This window comes from Trachurus trachurus (genome assembly GCF_905171665.1).
Source record: "Trachurus trachurus genome assembly, chromosome: 16".
NCBI lineage: Eukaryota > Metazoa > Chordata > Actinopteri > Carangiformes > Carangidae > Trachurus > Trachurus trachurus.
The window spans coordinates 33,764,996-33,784,920 of record NC_139902.1 but is presented as its reverse complement, the minus strand read 5'-3'; the positions used below and the strand labels follow the sequence as shown (position 1 = coordinate 33,784,920).

General features: G+C 40.6%; 1 protein-coding gene across 3 annotated transcripts; it reads left to right on the top strand.

Moving 5' to 3' along the window:
• The first annotated feature begins 4,059 nt into the window (after positions 1 to 4,059).
• On the top strand, positions 4,060 to 19,419 carry LOC310999061 (membrane-spanning 4-domains subfamily A member 4D-like). Of its 3 annotated transcripts, XM_083989367.1 has the most exons (8): positions 4,060 to 4,159; positions 5,660 to 5,903; positions 11,926 to 12,027; positions 12,152 to 12,208; positions 14,308 to 14,478; positions 16,845 to 16,970; positions 18,995 to 19,085; positions 19,117 to 19,419. In XM_083989367.1, exons 2-7 carry the CDS (start codon positions 5,691 to 5,693, stop codon positions 19,043 to 19,045), a joined length of 720 nt encoding a protein of 239 aa, XP_083845493.1. In that variant the 5' UTR covers positions 4,060 to 4,159; positions 5,660 to 5,690; the 3' UTR covers positions 19,046 to 19,085; positions 19,117 to 19,419. The 3 variants fall into 3 exon arrangements, with proteins under 3 accessions (XP_083845493.1, XP_083845492.1, XP_083845494.1); XM_083989366.1 differs by having other exon boundaries at positions 18,995 to 19,419; XM_083989368.1 differs by having other exon boundaries at positions 4,077 to 4,141; positions 18,995 to 19,419.
• Positions 19,420 to 19,925: the final 506 nt, after the last annotated feature.

Sequence of the window (19,925 nt, the reverse complement as noted above, 5' to 3'; positions counted from 1 at the left end):
AGAGCTAATAAATATGTTAGCTTAGCTTCATCCGGAGCTAATAATTATGTTAGCTTAGCTTCATTGAGCTAATAAATATGTTAGCTTAGCTTCATGTGTTTCCTCCAGTGACTTATGTTTTATTGTATTCAGCGTTTTTACTGTAATGAAGCTAGGCTAACAGTTTCCCCCCACTCCCAGTGTTTGTGCTAAGCTACATATTTTGATTTCCCAAAAAAGAGGACTTGGATCCAGCTCAAGATATTTAAATGATACTTGAAATATACACAAAGATATATATATATATATATATTAAGCACATCAGGGCTCTCACATTTTGAATTTAGCTTGGAGTGAGATTTTTTGGGGTGATATCCGTGGAGCGCGTGGTTGTAGCGCCATAGAAACCCAGACTTTACCCAGCAACAACAATTAGCCTTTTATTTTCCATTTGGCTAATAGGTTCAATTTCAATTCAAGACAGAAACAGAGCAACCATTCATAGATTACCAATTTTATTTTTATTGTGCAATAGGCTATAAATGACAAACATAAAGCAAACATAAAGACATGACAAAGCACAAATTCAGCTATACAACTACATAATATCTCTCCATAACCAGATACACAAATTCAGATTCTCAGGGGTTATTAATGGTACAGTAATAAAACAAAGATAAAATAATATTAGGTTTTTATTCATCTGTTCTCAGTAATTCAGGTTAAATTATGTTTTTAGTTGCGTGTTTCCTTTGAAAATCTCAGGTGTCTGGTTCGTTCATTCACAGTGAATTAACCCAGAGTTTTAATATTTGATCTCTAGATGTTTTGCCTAAAATCAAAAGGAACTCATTCCTCGTCCTGAACAGACGACAACGACGACGACGAGTTGAGGCAGAAGAGTCGGAAGTTTGTTCCTCCCTTGTTGTTGTTTTTATGCTTTTCTTGTTTCTTCTTTTGAGAATAATGAAGAAGTTTGTTCTGGTTGTATAAAGAAGAAGTGACTCGTTTCATCACGAGCTCAAAGTTTGTGTCGTAACACAACAGGAAACAGATCCAGAGAAAGTTGTTCAGTTTTTATTGTTTCATGTTTTCAGACGTTTGAAACTTCAGCTCTTTATACGTCTACCTAGTTTAAATGTAGTTTTATCTTTTAATAAGAATTAATATCTGTGTTTCATTTAAGATCAGGAGTTTATTGCACTCAGTCACAGTCACTGATCACTTTGTCTTTATGAATGAGATGTAAACCTGCTGTGAATGTAATAATGATACGATCAATATATCAATATATATCGCCATTTTTGATAATTTATTCATTTCCATATTTAAGGAGAATTGATGAATGTCTGTAAGTTTAGTTGTCATGATGCCGCCCCCCTGTGGTTTCACTGGGAACTGCAGAATGTGAATGTCTTGAATGTTTTTACCTTTACTGATTTGATTTGATGATGATTCCAAGTTTATTCTGATAATATTGATGTATTGATTTCCACCAATGTGAATCTGACTGTGCACTGCAAGAATCAAGAATATTTGTCTTATTTCTTGTCAAAATGTCTGATTTCTAGTCAAAACTAAACTCTTTCCACTTAAAATAAGACTCATCACCTAAAAATTATCTTGTTTTTAGATCATTTTCACTTGTTTCAAACTAATTTTCACTTGAAATAAGTAGAAAAATCTGCCAGTGAAATGAAAGTTTTTTATGCTTGTCGTAAGAAAGAAAAACTTGCTCCACTATCAGATTTTTCTACTTATTTCAAGTGAAAATCTGCTTGAAAGAAGTAAAAAGTGTCTAAAAACAAGCTGCTTTTAATGTGATGAGTCTTATTTTAAGTAGAACCAGATTAGTTTTGACTTGAAATAAGACAAATATTAGATTAGATAAGAGTTTTTGCAGTGTGCTGATTTATGATGATATGTTTGATCACAGTCATTAAAGCTGCAGCTCCTCCTCTGCTTCGCTTGTTCTCGGCCTGTGAGGCGTTCAGGGCCCCTCGAGGTTTGATCCTGGGGGGCCCAGAGGGAGAAAGGAGAAGCGATCTGTTGCTGCTGTGATTTTTCAAGAAACCCTTTCACAAATTAGATAATACAGTTAACTTCAACACTGCTTTTTTTTTTTTAGCTTTTATTTTTATTTTTGCACGAACATATCATTTAAAACAGCATGGACAATCATCATGACTGGGATGTGCAAAGGGGAGGTATATATGAAACCCAAAGGGGCTGATATGAAAACCTCACCCACATATTCAAAAAACAAATTTGTTACAGTTTAAAAACAAGAACATGGGGAATAATTAAACAAAAATGAAAAATAAGTAGAAAAGTAAGTGATTAAACAGTAAATATAAGGAAGTAAGGAAAAATACATACTTGAATGAATAATACAAAACAATAAAATCTATATTTCTGTTCTCAACGACCTTAGGGCGATCTGCATTTTTAAGAAATCAAAGACAAGGACCAACACAAAAGGCAAATGCATATCTGTTATTGGAGTAAACTTATGGAATAACCTTGATAAAGAATTAAAAACATGCAAAAGAGGATGTTTAAAATGAATGTATTCAATATATAAAAGAGTAAAGTAAGCCAATTATTAGTAGCCTACTAAATCAAAGATAGTATTTATTGTTTTCAGTTTAGATTTCTTTAAAAAAAATCATTGTGCCATCTTGTTATCTTGTTTTGTTTCTGCAACTTTCCTTCTTGTAAATAAAGTTTTTAGCCAAAGCTACTTAATATAGAAATCCAGATGTCATGTATATGTCATGTTCTGTTATATGGATGAATAAATTACTATTACTATTACTACTACTGCTAAAATGTATTTTTATTTGTTATTACATCGTTTAACCAGTGAGGCGTTCAGGGTCCGCTCCGTTTGTGTGTGTGTGTGTGTGTGTGTGTGTGTGTGTGTGAGTGTGTGTGGCTGCAGCAGCTGTTTCCGCTTCTCTGTTCCCCTTTAACAATCTCAAGCTGATTCACACTGGATTCCTGGAAGTGACACTCTGGAGTCTGGTGCTGCCTTCAGGGTCCGTCGGAATTACCAGCGTCTAAGTTTGTACAGATTTATCTTTAGTTCATTTTTTATCCTTCCTTTATTACTTATTTATTTTATGTTATTTATTTAATTAATTAATTAGACTTTTTTTTTTGTCTTTTATGCCACCTCTGTTATCATAAAATGTCTGTTATTCTGTATATTCTATGTTCCTACACTCTTTATGCTTTATTAATGATTGATTATTGAACAATAATAAAGCTTTCAAAAATTCAAAATTCAAAATTAATTCAATAACATCAAATTAATAAAGGAAGGATGAAATGAATGAATGAATGAATGAATGAATGAATGTATTTTGATCTTCGAACATGTATAAAAAATTATATGTAACTAGTTGTACATACAAAATAAAAAATAAAAATAAAAATAGAGCCAAGACATAACAAAACACAGCATATTGTTCGAAAAAGGAGTAGGAAGAAGTAAAAAACTTTTTAATTTCCCACCCCTTTTTAACTATTCTTCAGTTTGTAACTACTACATAATACATAGCCTAATACCTATATAAATATATAAAAATATAAAAAAAATGTTGATAATAAAGAAATAGAAATGAAATTAGAAAAAAAGATATGTAATTTGAAATATAAATAAAATAAAATAAATGAATAAATAAGACACTTCATCTTCATCTTATTTTATAGATGTTGTTGTCATTGTTGATGGTATTGTCGCTGTTTGTATCGTTCTTTTCCTGTCCTGTCTTGTGTTTTTAACTGGACCCAGAGTCTGTACTAATAGATTATCTATCTATCTATCTATCTATCTATCTATCTATCTATCTATCTATCTATCTATCTATCTATCTATCTATCTATCTATCTATCTATCTATCTATCTATCTATCTATCTATCTATCTATCTATCTATCTATCTATCTATCTATCTATCTATCTATCTATCTATCTTTTATTTGGGTGTTGTTGTTCTTTAATCTCCTGTCTGTGTGGGGTTTTGTCACTGAGAGCTCAGATTTCCGAGCTTCACGTCGAGCTCCTGAAGGCAGCATGGTGTTGAACCAGGAAACAGGTCAAAGTAAAAGCAGAGGAGCTCCGCGCGACAGACAGCAGGTGAAATAAATCTGGACAGGTGAAGTTTGAGTTTCAGGTAGGACGTTTAAATATTATAGTGTTTTAAAACCTCGCTTTTATTTTCTGCTTCACTTCCGGTCCGTTCGACACACACAAATAAAATAATAATAAAATAATAAAAACTGCGTCAGTTCGGTTCTGATCTGAAGGAGCTGAAGTTTCCGCATCAGACGGTGACTAAGCGACTTTAATTAAACATTAGTTTTATACATCAGTTGTTGTTCTTCTCAGTGAACTTACTGACTGTAATCATAAACATCTGTCTTTATTTAGCCTAATAATTAGGACATATACAGACAAAATACACTCTTTAAAGGGACAGTTCAATATTTAGTTCACCATAATCCCTATGGCCAGAGCAGTATGGTTCATTACCTTTAGGCTAATTATCGGTGCATGTTGTTTTGAGATCCAACAACTCCACAACGCTCTGGTGGACAAGTTGTGAGCTGCACATTCACCACGCTATGAGATAATAACACAAAGTTACCACACAGAGTTGTTTTAGAGGGAAATACAGAGACTGATGATGAAAAACTGTCCCTGAAGGCAACGTGCATCAGTGGTTTTACATGTATTTCCCTCTAAAACAACTCTGTCTGGTAACGTTGTGTTATTATCTCATAGCGTGGTGAATGTGCAGCTCACAACTTGTCCACCAGAGCGTTGTGGAGTTGTTGGATTGTGTATTTGATGAGTTTGATGAGGGAAACCAAGAAATCCCATAATGAGCCTCCGTAGCGTAGCTCTGAGCAGCTCACGGCTCTGCTCCGCCGTTCTAAAAACAGCTTGCACCGACAATTAAAGGTAACGAACCTACTGCTATGACTATAGGGATTATGGTGATGGGCCAATTTGACTAAATGTTGAACTATCCCTTTAAATTATACTCAGGCCCTTGTTTTGCACTAGTACTATTATAGCCTATTGTATTTCAATTACGTATTTATTTAAATTATGTAGGACTGTATTTAACTTATGTCTTGGCCGTCCCTTTGCATTGGTACTGTATATTTATATATTTTTTAATAGTTTTAGACATTGCAGGATATATTTTATCGTATATTTCCTCAATGTATTTTATTTATTTCTTTTGCACATTTCCTCTTGTAGCAACCTGACATAAGAATTTACAACATTTGGAATAAAAAACAAAACAAAAAGAGCTGTCTGTTGATCTTCAGCAGTTGATTTGAATGACTCACTAGGGCTGTCAATCCATTAAAAAATATTAACTAAGTAATAATCACACAATTTTCTGTAATTAATTGTGATTAATTTATCAACAAATTAATTGCATTTGTCCACTTAAGACTGAAGCTTATAATCGTATAAGGAATAGGCTATTTATTAATGTAAAATCATCAAAGACTATTGTAATGCTCCTTTAAACTCTGAACACAGTTTCCAGATAGGCTTTATATATATATATATTTGGGGCTTTTGAAGCTTTTATTGTGAAAGGACAGGAACAGGAACAGGAACTGACCTACCTGCACCTGTCCTGTGTTTGCAGCTCCCGTGACCTTTGACCTTTGACCGTTGCCATGACGACCACGTCCGTCACCACGGTGGGAGGAGTGGTGATCGTCACTCAGGTCATTCCTCAGGACGACCCCTCCATCCCTCTGCAGACGGCCCCTCCCCCCCCCACCGCCGCCGCCCAGACACAGGCGTCGCCCCCGGCAACACAGGCCCCGCCCACCAAGCTGGACGACGTGACGGCCTCCTTCCTGCGGGGGCAACCACACGGCCTCGGGGTGAGACTGACACAATCACTCTGTATCAAGCTGCTCAGAATCAGTCCTGACCAGACTCAGGTCACTTTCACACCGGCCTCGTTGGGTCCAAACTTTAGGACTTCTCAGTTTGATCCGAACCAAAATTTCAGGTGTAAACCCCCCCCCCCCACCCCGGATCACGGTCTGGACTTTTGTCGGACCAAACAAGCGGACCATGGTCCCCCAAAACAGTCAGGACTCGGTCCGGTTGGAAGTGAACCATGGTCCGGTTCACTTCAGGTGAGAACGTAATCGGACTTTTAATAGGACCAGATACAGGAAGCAAACCACAACAGCAGTGTTTCCCATAATACGTCATATTACGTCAACCACTAATAGATTTTTCGGCTTTTGGCTCGACCAACGCAATATCGTTATATTCATGTCCGCATTAGTGATGTGCGATTCATGAACGAATCGTTCAAAACTCGAGATTCTTTTTACTGACTCGGGAATCACGAGTCATTGTCTCCATTAACTCGTTCACTGACTCACCGCTGCTACCACCAGCTAACTGCTAAGAAGAGATGTCACACAACTGTTATTCCAACTTCAATTGCGTAAATGTATCAAGCTAGTTGCTGTATTAGCTCCGTGGCTGAAGCAACGGCTCTGTTGCTCCAGCACAGTTCACCCGCTCTCCTACCAGCTCGCAGAGCCCCTCCCCTACCTGAGAAACTCACCAACTCGCCGTTCACTCGTTCACAGCAACTCTGCTCACCGCTCTCCCACTCAGCTCGCAGAGCCCCTCCCCTACCTGAGAAACTCACCAACTCGCCGTTCACTCGTTCACAGCAACTCTGCTCACCGCTCTCCCACTCAGCAGAGCCCCTCCCCTACCTGAGGAACTCACCGCGTACTCGACTCGCGGTTCACAGCAGCTCAGTTCACTCGCTCTCCCTCCCAGCTGGTAGAGCCCCTCCCTTACCCGAGAAACCCGCTGCTCCGCGGTTCACCAGTCAGTAGCTGCCACTCGTAGCTCACCGTTCACTCGTAGAGCTCGAGAAACTCGTCAACTCCCTGCTCTGCACCTGACTCGCAGTTCACAGGCGACTCAGTTCACTCACTCACCCCACTGCTCCTGTGCTAGAGAGCTGCTCCCTCACCTGAGCAGTGTGCTGCTCCGCTCCATTGTTGAGGATACTATGGCGCGAGGGGGGAGGGGGGGGGGGGCATTTGAACAGTTGCTAATATGATTTAGCGCATTTGTTTATTACTGTTAAAGCTCAACTGGTCCATGTGCCTATGTATTGTTTCAGTGCGTGTGTGTGAGAGGGTGCAGGGGGGAGGGGCTGACTGACAGAGATGAGGGACGTGAATTAAGCATAGCCTAATACTGGTAATATAGTATATTTTTTGTCTCTTCAGAAAATAAACCACAAGCATGTTGCTGTCTCTCTTCTGCAGTTCCGCCCCCATCACTTTATTAATTGACATAAAAAATTATAGATTTTGATATATAAAATAACACTTTTTTTTTTTTTTTTTTTTTTACTGACTCAAGTGACTCAAGACACTCGAAAACCCGACTCACTTTAGTGAGTGACTCATACAGACTCGAGTCAGTAAAAGGAATCGAGTTTACCATCACTAGTCCGCATAGCACTCTTTCTCCGTTACTGCCGTTCACACACACACACACAGAGAGGGAGAGAAGTGTGCATGCAGGACAGCAGGGCGGTGAAAGCTGCCACAGTCTCCTTGTAAAGCAGAACAGTCAAAGCTGCTGCTCCCTGTTGTTGATGAATAGGAAAACAATGACAGAAAGTGATTTTCCCTCACAAATTTTCTGACCAATAGCTGAACGACCTGTTAGACCTGGGGCCGTATTCACAAAGAATCTTAAGGTTAAAAGTAGCTCCTAAGGGCCGAATTTAGGAGCAACTCCTAAAAAAAGTGGGCGTGTCAGTCTTAAATTTAGGACTCCTAGTTTTTTAAAATAAGAGTAATTCACAAAGTATTTTAGGCCTAAAAGTAGCTCCTAAGTCTGGGAGAGCTTAAAAGTCCTGGTGAGGACTCCTAACTCAGTAAGACCTATTCACAAAGAATCGCAAATGGCTGCAGCCAGGCAAATGTATGGAGGACTGCGAATTGCTGCAGAGGGGGGAGCTGGAGCACCTGCCCCTTTGCCCTTTGATGCCCAACGTGCCTTTTTGTCGGTGTTTTTTATTTTTTTATTTTTTTTTGGGGGGGGGGGGGTCATCTACAACATTTTGGCTATAAAACGGGAGTAGTGACGGTGACGGACTGTCCAATATAGGCGTCACAACGGTCGGACCGAGGTAACTGCGACTGCTGCGATGCAGTCATGCTGATGTGAGCCAAAAATATTTTTAAAAAATTGGTGGGTGCGCTAGACACACACATCTGTTAGTAGTAATAGCTCATGTGATAAGGCTGCTCCCCCAGTAAACTAAACTTATTGTTAGTCTGGGTTCAAATCCTGCTATAGGCCACAAATGTGGGTAATGCATTTTCTTTTCTCATCATTATTATGATCACCATATAGGGCTGTCAACGAATGTGAAAATTAATATTAAAATGTGGGAAGAAAAAAAACCAGCGGCTGCTTTGCGAGTGGACGCACTGACCCTCATTGCATTTGCACAGCGTCACACTGCAGAAAGTGAGACGCGACAAAAACTGTAGCAGAAAGATGCAGATGGCAGAGAGAAAGACAGAAAGTTCAGAGCCCAACTCGGCAGCAGAGACAGTGGTTTGGACTCGAAGTAATCTAAAAAGCCCCGTCGGACCTGACGGCAAAAAATAAAAAGTGGAGCGGAGCGGCGGCGGCGAGGAGGAGGGAGGGGGGGGGGGGGGGGGTGGGGGGGCGCCGCCGGCACTCAACAACCAATCACCGTGTTGAGCGCCTCGAATTCGTGCACGAGAATTGACGTAATCCATAGCAACGGGGCGTCACCAGGGGCGTCACTCTTACTCTGCTCTTAGTGATTTATCCTTAGTAAGAGTCGGTCTCAGTGGCTTTGTGAATAGCTTTTAAGAAAAAACTCCTACGTAAAAACTTTTAGTGCGAGTTAGGAGCACTGCTAGCGGTAAGATAAAAGGCTTTGTGAATACGGCCCCAGGTGTCATTTGTTTACAGAAAGCTGTGTTTCGACAAGGGACAGTGTGAACACAGACCGGACCAAAACTTCATTGCAACAATGTCTCATTTCTTCCCTCTGGTCCGGACTTTCAGGTGTGAAAGCGACCTACGGTTGCTTTCACACCTGACCAAGCGGACTCGGTTCGCTTGGGGGGCTGAAAGTTGCAACATTGTTGCATTTATCACTTGGTTCGGTTCCGCGTTCACACTGCAATTTCTGAACCGCACCAAACTTGTGCACCAAACTTTCTGAGCGTCAACAGTCAACGTCACAACAGTTGAAACTGCTCGTAGTAGGACAAAGTAGGAGGGGAAATCAGGGGCCGTATTCACAAACCTTTTATCTTACCACTAGGAGTGCTCCTAACTCGCACTAAAAGTTTTTACGTAGGAGTTTTTTCTTAAAAGCTATTCACAAAGCCGCTGAGACCTACTCTTACTAAGGATAAATCACTAAGAGCAGAGTAAGAGTCACGCCCCTGGTGACGCCCCGTTGCTATGGATTACGTCAATTCTCGTGCACGAATTCGAGGCGCTCAACACGGTGATTGGTTGTTGAGTGCCGGCGGCGCCCCCCTCCCCTCCCTCCTCCTTCTCCTCCTCCTCCTCCTCGCCGCCGGCCGCTTTTTTTTATTTTTTGCCGTCAGGTCCGACGGGGCTTTTCAGATTGCTTCGAGTCCAAACCACTGTCTCTGCTGCCGAGTTGGGCTCTGAACTTTCTGTCTTTCTCTCTGCCATCTGCATCTTTCTGCTACAGTTTTTGTCGCGTCTCACTTTCTGCAGTGTGACGCTGTGCAAATGCAATGAGGGTCAGTGCGTCCACTCGCAAAGCAGCCGCTGGTTTTTTTTCTTCCCACATTTTAATATTAATGTTCATATTCGTTGACAGCCCTGTGGTGATCATAATAATGATGAGAAAAGAAAATGTGTTACCCACATTTGTGGCCTATAGCAGGATTTGAACCCAGACTAACAATAAGTTTAGTTTACTGGGGGAGCTGCCTTATCACATGAGCTATTACTAGGTCTACTAACAGATGTGTGTGTCTAGCGCACCCAGCAATTTAAAAAAATATTTTTGGCTCACATCAGCATGACTGCATCGCAGCAGTCGCAGTTACCTCGGTCCGACCGTTGTGACGCCTATATTGGACAGTCCGTCACCGTCACTACTCCCGTTTTATAGCCAAAATGTTGTAGATGACCCCCCCCCCCCCAAAAAAAAAAATAAAAAAATAAAAAACACCGACAAAAAGGCACGTTGGGCATCAAAGGGCAAAGGGGCAGGTGCTCCAGCCCCCCCCCTCTGCAGCAATTCGCAGTCCTCCATACATTTGCCTGGCTGCAGCCATTTGCGATTCTTTGTGAATAGGTCTTACTGAGTTAGGAGTCCTCACCAGGACTTTTAAGCTCTCCCAGACTTAGGAGCTACTTTTAGGCATAAAATACTTTGTGAATTACTCTTATTTTAAAAAACTAGGAGTCCTAAATTTAAGACTGACACGCCCACTTTTTTTAGGAGTTGCTCCTAAATTCGGCCCTTAGGAGCTACTTTTAACCTTAAGATTCTTTGTGAATACGGCCCCAGACCTGCAGGATAACAGTAAACATGGAGCAGCAGGTGGAGTTGGCTGTTTTTATGTTGTTTCTTTTTTTTTATGTATCAATTGCACGTGGCTCAGCATCAAGCCCAGTAGCTACGACCACCATGTAACGCCGGGTTCACACCGGCCGCCGAAGCGCCGCGGAACGGAGACCGCTTCCTTTCAGCGCCCTTGTTAACCGATGGTGTAGCCTAGTTCAGATCAGACCCGAACCGGCCGACTCGCCTTGCGCCGTGCAACGATCGTTTCGGCGTCGGGTCTAGTTTATGCGCGAGCCGCGAGCGATCGCATCAATTCTGGCAGGAAGTCACACAAAAAAACAACAGACAATCCGCTCAATTTTCAAAATAAAATACCGAGATTGACGAATACTACCAGAGTCCAATGTTTGTCACCTATTTGTGTTTATAATCTAAACAGAGCGCGAGAGAGGAACACACACACACACACACACACACACACACACACACACACACGCATACACATAGGTTACACACATACACACACACAGGACAGAGAAACGGCACCAGAGGAAAAGACGGAGACTGATGAGAGTTGTTGGTGTTGCTGCGTCACTACGTCATGCACTACGTACATTTGGTCCTGTGTTTAGTCCGGTTTAGTCCGGTTTAGTCGGGTTTAGTCCGGTTTAGTCGGGTGAGCTTTCACACTGCGTACGAACCGCACCAGGGTTCACTTGCAAACGAACCGAGACCCCGTTTTCAAGCGGACCAGAGATCGTTTGTTTGATCTGCACCAGAGTTCATATGAGCTTTCACAGCTGCCCAAACGCAGCGAAGACTATCTGAGGAAACCAACTCTGGTCCGTTTAAAGCGGACCAAACAAGGACGGTGTGAAAGCGCCCGACTTCTTCGACTTCTCTGAAAGCTGCAGCAGTTAAAAGTTCGTTATCAAGCGTCGTACTCAGACTTTTAGTGAAGTGTAGGACTGAATCTGAAGTGTCAGTCTCAGAGCTGAGTTACCACAGCACTATGAGCCGTGAACGTAATTTAATATGACGACACTTCCAAGTCCATAGTTCATGAGACTCATCTTGTATGAAAAGACGTAAATGTTCCTTTTTACTGTCGCAGAAGGAGAAGAAACATGAAACAACTTCTATCAGAAAGTTCTGCTGAACTCTGTCAAATAAAAACCTGAACTCATTACTCTGTGTGTGTGTGTGTGTGTGTGTGTGTGTGTGTGTGTGTGTGTGTGTGTGTGTGTGTGTGTGTGTGTGTGTGTGTGTGTGTGTGTGTGTGTGTGTGTGTGTGTGTGTGTGTGTTTCAGGTGGTGCAGATCGTCATCGGTCTGACGTGCGTCCTCTTCAGCCTGTCGGCCATCTTGTCTCCGAGGCTGCTGCACCACGCTCCGTTCTGCTCCGGCATCGCTGTACGTCATCATGATCCCATGGCCGATCCATAATCCATAATAATAATAAGTATTGATTGTATTGGTTACCATGGATACGGTTCAGTTCAGCTGTAACGTGTGTGTGTGTGTGTCTGTGCTTCAGTTCGTCATCTCAGGTTCTCTGACCGTGGCCGCAGGAAGACGCACAACTATCGCACGGGTGAGTCACATGAACATGAACATGAACACGGTGTTTCTTTATTGTATAACTAGTCAAAAACTACATGTTTAAAGGGATAGTTCAACATTGTGTCAAATTGGCCCATCACCATAACCCCTATAGTCATAGCAGTAGGTTCGTTACCTTTAATTGTCGGTGCAAGCTATTTTTAGAACGGCGGAGCAGAGCCGTGAGCTGCTCAGAGCTACGCTACGGAGGCTCATGGGATTTCTTGGTTTCCCTCATCAAACTCATCAAATACACAATCCAACAACTCCACAACGCTCTGGTGGACAAGTTGTGAGCTGCACATTCACCACGCTATGAGATAATAACACAACGTTACCACAGAGTTGTTTTAGAGGGAAATACAGAGACTGTTGATGAAAAACTGTCCCTGAAGGCAACGCGCATCAGAGGTTTTGCATGAATTTCCCTCTAAAACAACTCTGTGTGGTAACGTTGTGTTATTATCTCATAGCGTGGTGAATGTGCAGCTCACAACTTGTCCACCAGAGCGTTGTGGAGTTGTTGGATTGTGTATTTGATGAGTTTGATGAGGGAAACCAAGAAATCCCATAATGAGCCTCTGTAGCGTAGCTCTGAGCAGCTCACGGCTCTGCTCCGCCGTTCTAAAAACAGCTTGCAACGACAATTAAAGGTAACGAACCTACTGCTATGACTATAGGGATTATGGCAATGGACCAATTTGACAAAATGTTGAACTAACCCTTCAGGTACAAATAATAGACCAACCCAAACCACTATAATTTATTCGATGTTTTGAGTTAATATCTTTGATGTTGTTGGGTAATGTGTTCCATCCTATAATAGCTCTGTACATTGTTCTTGGTTTAGGTCGAAGTAAGTTATCACATCTTGATCGTCTGGTTACATATTTGTTTAACATTGTTAATCACATTTATAATGAAAGTTACAAGGGCGTGTTCGTTTGCTTTGTTCAGCATGACCAAGCAAATCGATGTGTGACGTAAACCGCTCCCTCCAAACGCAGCAGGTGTGAATACGCATTAGAAGACTTCATTTCAGTCGGTTTTCAACTAGAAGCCATGATGATGAATTAAGATATTTGCCTGCAGTGAACAAGTGAGAGCAACTCTGGCTGCTTTGCTCTGTGCAGTTTGTAGTTTTCTAATATCTTTAGTGGCTGCAGATGACCAAATAATCAATCAATAATCCACACTTAAACTTTGATTACTTGATTCAGACCATCTGATTTGACATATACTTGGAACATTTTCATGTCAATATTTAAACTTTTTTTTTTTGGAGAAATATTTACCACTTTTTTTATTATTATTATTTTTACTTTTTTATATTTTTAGGAATTTTTACCACTTTTTCTAGAATTTGGTAAGACTTTTTTTGGAAATTGTAACAACTTTTTCCTTGAAGAATTTTAACTTTTAAAATATTTTTTAAAAATCTTAATCACGTTTTCTAATTTTTTATTTATTTTTTAATTTTTTAATTTTTTCTAGAAATGTTTAAACGTTTTTGGAGAAATTGTACCCCTTTTTTTCCAGATATTTTTTGACAATATTTCCCAAAAATTCATGCTATTGGCCCCTTGATTGCTTTTATTTATTCTTAACTTGGAGGAAATTTTGCTCTTGGTGTTTTTAATCCTTTTTCAGTTTCATGTTTTTTACTTCTTATATTTATTTCATGAACTGCAGCACTTTCTGTCGAGCCAAAGCTGTCACTTGTTTTATGTGTTTGTGTTCTTTTTAAATGTCCTGTTTCTGATTTGATTGTTCGTTTTCTGTTGCTTGTTTAACTCTCGACTGCAAAACTAGTTTACCCTCTGGTATCAATAAAGTCACCTGAACCTGAACCTGAACCTAATTTGAACATACATTGACAAAAAAAAGTAACATTCTTCAGTCTCAGAACAAACTATTTCTGTATTTCTGGCGTTTGCTTCTAAATGTTGTCCAACGGGGGTCCGTGGTCTAATTTGTGTCAGTTTTGTCTCCTTGATGTAAAACAGTTTGAGAACCGCTGCTCTAGAGACATGATGTTTTGTTGAAACCAGGCTTTTATTTTGTTGAGTTGAGTGGACTTCCTGTGTGCAGGTGTGGTCGTGTCTGGCCTGGGGTGTGATCAGCGCCCTGCTCTGCCTGGGGGGCGTGGCCTATCTGGGCTGGCTGATGGCCACGCCCCTCAACCGGCAGCTGTGTGACGCCGAAACGTTCAAGGACCCGGACGCCGTGCAGCGGTGCAGCAAACGCATCTGGAGACTTCCTGTAAGTCCAACACCCGGGTTCAGTTGTTCAGGAGGTTTAATCTGGATCAGAATGATCTGGATGTTTAAAGGATAATTACCGTTTTTTTTACAACCTGGACCTCATTTCTAGTATAAAATCCGATCATTTCCTCCCCCAGATAACTTTGGTGTCATTACAAGTGGTTGTGATGAAATGAGCTCCAGCCGAGAGGCGCGTATATCCGTATAATGGAGTCTACAGGGCAGCAGAATGCAGCCTCTAAATAACACATTATCTGCAGAGAAACTCCTTCATTTCACCAATATTTAGTTCTGATAGGCTAGTGCTATTCCCCTCTGAGTCCGGGGTTAGCTGTTATCAACATCCGGGGTCTGTAGGTTGACCTACTGACCTCTGACCTGGATGATGTCATCTCTGAGCGCCGCACGGCGTGGCTTGTTGCTACTGCTAATGCTACGGTTCGTTTCTGCGTGTTTCCGACTTGTCAGAACAAAATGAGCAGCTGGATGAAGTTCAGCTTCCACAGGCTTCCTCTCCTCAACCTGGACTCACTAAAGCTCCGGCTAGTTGAGATAAAAATGGACCCGAATGCCGAAGCAGAATGATTATTATCAGAATGAGCCGCGTGGCGCTCAGAGATGACATCATCCAGGTCAGAGGTCAGTAGGTCAACCTACAGACCCCGGATGTTGATAACAGCTAACCCCGGACTCAGAGGAGAATAGCACTAGCCTATCAGAACTAAATATTGGTGAAATGAAGGAGTTTCTCTGCAGATAATGTGTTATTTAGAGGCTGCATTCTGCTGCCCTGTAGACTCCATTATACGGATATACGCGCCTCTCGGCTGGAGCTCATTTCATCACAACCACTTGTAATGACACCAAAGTTATCTGGGGGAGGAAATGATCGGAGTTTATGATAGAAATAAGGTCCAGGTTGTAAAAAACTGTAATTATCCTTTAAATCCCTTGTTTTTCCATTCCGGATCAATAATCAATAATCCATCATCACTTTTATCCCAGTTGGATTGGATCAGTCTGATCCAGATCCTGAGTGTTGAATGTGACACTCACATTGGATTCATCTGATTATGGGATGTTAGTGTTGTTTTCTGAGCTGTTTGTTGTTTCTTCAGTGTCTTTTAAACATCCAGACCATCTGACATTAGTACAGTACATTAGTCAAATACATATATTGTTCCATGTGTTTCAAATTCGAACTTCAATATTCAAAATACAAATTTCAATTTTCATCTAGTCGTTGGGGAACATTATCAAAAGTTAACTTTATTTACTTTATCACTAAAATTTCAAGTCAAAATCAGGTGTAAAATATCAGTTTATGTCCTACATTATAAATGTTGTTTATTTGACCAGTCTGAATTTAATCTAAATGACATTTTGTTCCTGAATCCACCAAACTGCTGGATCAGAATAACACTAACACAAACTGAGGGTTTGATCCAGATGAAAACCAAGACTGGATCACGTGATCCGATCTGTTTTAGTTTTGAAACAACTCATTTTCAAGATTTGATCCGATCCATGATCCAGAATCTGATCCGATTAGCTCTGAACAACTGGTCCAGGCAGGACCGGCCGCTGGCATAAACACTGTATGTGGTTGTTTAGGGCCACAGCCGTTAGGTGGGGGGCCACATGATCAGAAAGGTACCGGGGTTCATCAAGTCATTTAAACATCCTGAGGTCTGCAGCACGCTATGAGCTTTATATGTAATGTGAAGTCAATATTCAGCTTCTTTTATCTCACATTTGAGACATTTGGTGAAAATAGAACGGCAGAATGACAACATTTGTGCTCAAAAAGCAACCTTACAACATTTCATTTTAGACTTGTTTTCTACACGTATCTATTACTGTATTCATATCCTATTTCAAGCACCAAAACAGTTCATTCTCATGACTGAAGGAGTGTTTTCACAAGGGATTTGACATTTTTCAAAAAGCAGACCTCAAATTTCCAGCATTTGTCCTAAATGATTTCTTTCTACAGTGTTGTAGGACAAACTGGCCTCAGTGTGCTTACAGCGGAGGTTCTAATATTTAGACATAAAACACTTGAGTATTGTTACATCTGCAAGTATCTTAAAAAGATACATTTAAGAAAATATGTAAAAGTTGAGAAAATGTCCTCAAACCTCAGAGGGCATAAACACGTCTGTATTCAGTTTTAACCAGTGATTTGGTGTTTGTGCTTAGAGTGCAGGGCCACAAACAACAATCTTGTTTAGGGGGCCACCAAAATCCTAGGGCCGGCCCTGGTCCAGAGTCTGTTTTTCTGCTTCTGTTTGTGTTCTGGTTTGGTGTTGGATGATGATTGGTCCCTGATGGTTTCTGTTCTGGTTCTGGTTCTGGTCTCAGGTCATCATGTATGGGCTCCAGTCGTTGGTCCTGGTCCTGCTGGTGCTCCAGTTCTGTGTCTCCGTCACCGTCAGCGTTTTCTCCGGAAAAACCCTCGGACGCCGAGGCTTCACCCCGCCCGTCATGGTACGTCCCGTCACTGTTGGTGTGCTTCCATCCAGGTGCATTGTGGGAAATGTACGATCTCTATGTTTGCTGTTGGTTTAATTGCCCTGTGGAATGTTCTGTAAAGCACATTGCGCTTCCACACGGAATGAAATATGCTATATAAATAAAGTTTGCGCTTGCGTGCTATGTTTGGACCAGAACTAGGGATGCACATTTTCAATTTTTTCAAAGAATTTTTTGACAAAAATTTATACAAATTCTCAAAAAAAAAAAAAGTTTAAAAAATAATTCTAGAAAGGACTGGTACAATTTAAAAAAAAGTAAAATATTTTCTCGAAAAAAGTGGTAACATTTTTTAGTTTTTAAAAAATTCTAGAAGAAACTGGTAAAATTTCTCAAAAAAAAGTTTAAAGAAAATTTAGAAAAAGTGGTTAAAATTATTTTTAAAAAAAGAAGGAAAAATAATAATAGTAAAATTGGTACAAAAAAACAAAAAAACATTCTGCAAAAAAAGAAAAAAGTTTAAAAATTCTAGAAAAAAGTGGTAAAATTTCAAGAAAAAGTTGGGGGACCCCCTTGAACCCTCTCAGCTTCATGAAGCACTGAAGCTTTTCATCAAATTAGTTCACTCAAGCACAAAGCTTCTTGGGGCTTCAGCTGCTCTACTAGGCCACCTACTGGCCAAAGAGAATTAAACAGGACAAAATATTACAATGATATTTGGTCTGTAGATATTTAGAACTTTTTACTGGATTAAATAGGCGGTTTGTGTTCATAAAGAGTCATAAAGGGAAAGTGGGAATGGGTGTGAGGACAATGAACAGCTTGTGTTAATGTGGCAGTGAATGTGCTTGTTGAACTTGTGGAATCATTTTTATTAATTTTTATTCAGAATAGAGATGATAATCCATCGATCCACTGATTGATTACAAAAAGGCTTCGTTGAAAACAAACGCACACGACCGGGAGGAGGCTTAGGAAAACAGCGGAGAAGAGATTCTCGGACTTAGCAGATTCGCTAAACGATGCAATTTATAAATCGATAAAAGTCGTATTTTGATCAACATTATATGTCTCAAATTAATTATTTCACTCGTAAGCCGTGTCATAAGTGGGATAATGTAGAGTTCGGAGGTTGTTAGGGAGAAATAAACCCTTCATTATCCCTTTACATAAACAGTCTGAGCCGATCGGACAATGTTAGCGGGTTTAAACTGGTCTTTAGGCCTCTGGGACAGGGGTTTATGACTGAAACCACCAGTTGAAGTCGACACGAGTTGAAGACAAAAAAGAACTAATGAAAGAAATTAACCGATACTATTTATCAATCAAAGTTATTGTTATTGGTTAAAGGGATAGTTCACCCAAAATTGAAATTGCACTCATTATCTCCTCCCCCTCATGTGGACTAAGGGCTGGGAGAAGTTTCAGAGTCCTCCGTGGCTTCTCTGAGTTACAGGGGGTCTCGGCGTAGCAGTGCATGTCCATATGACGGTTGCAAATGGATACCAACTGTCTTCGTAACAAAAAGACACACCAAAAAACATCCAAATACCTCCATGCTGCTCGTATGTAATGTCCCTCTTGTATTGAAGCCCCGAAATGAGAAATTGTTCTGAAAAAAATTAAATAAGTCTATGTTTCAAGCTTGTTTGTAGCGGAAGCTCCCAGTGTTGCTCTGCTGGAATCTCACACGATTTGCCGTGAACTGAGACACTGGGAGCTTCCGCTACAAAACAAGCTTAAAATATAGACTTATTTAATTTTTTTCGGAACAATTTCTCATGTTGGGGCTTCAATACAAGAGGGACATTACAGACGAGCAGCATGGAGGTATTTGGATGTTTTTTGGTGTGTCTTTTTGGACGAAGAAAAGTGAGCTCCGTTCTCAACCGTCATATGGACATGCAGTGCTGCAAAATTTCAATTTTGAGTGAACTATCCCTTTAACAGTTAATCATGTGCATCCCTAACTAGAACTGTTGTAGGAGAGATGATGATGATGATGGTGATGAGTTGTGTGTTTGACCTCTGACCTCCAGGTGAGGGTGGATGACGTCAGTGACGTTGCTCTGCTGGACGACCATCAGTGAGAGGAGGCGGAGCTTCTAAATACCACAACAATACTACAGTTATACTACAGATACTACAGTAATACTACAGTAATACTACAGATACTACAGTAATACTACAGTAATACTACAGTAATACTACAGTGGTAGCATCATTATAACCTGTAATCATCTTCTGCCTTTTAACCTGCTTTCTACTCAACACTTGCACTGCATTCTGGGTGATTTTGGGCTCAATGTGCCTCAGTTTGTGTTTGAACACGAATCAGTTGTGACGATGATCAAACACCAATAATCAGTTATATATTATGGGATGTTGCGTGGCCTGGTGTCTGTGTTTATTAACGTTTGTTTTATGAATGGAAAAATAAAAATAAAAACTTTTCTGAACAGACTGAGTTTGTTTGTGTGAGTGACTGTGGAAGAAGCAACTTCATGTCATCCAGGTAAAAGTTTGGATTAACTCAGGGTTCCTAGTACACAAGTATGGAAAGTATGGAATTTGATTTTATACATTTCCAGGTCTGGAAATGTATGGGAAATGGAAACTTCTGTATGGAAATATATTTATCTTAATACTTTGGGTTAAAGCAGAAGTAAGGTGAATGTTTGTGTTAATATAAGTCTTAAATAGTTGTATCTTCCGACAGCAATCACTTCTATAGAGTGTTTGGTCTGAAACACGGGTCTGTCAGTCACTCTGCTCTGCTCTGAGCCCAGGAGAAAACTTTCCTTGTATCCTACAACCTTTATCCAATGAGGAGAGAGAACGGCATAAAGGGGCAGTCCTCTCTGTGTGTGCAGCCAAGGGATGCGCGTGAATGTGGTGACGTAGGGACTACAGGTGGAAATGAGCAAAAGTTGCTCAAGACGTCTTTTCTTGTCTCGTGAGATTAAAGGG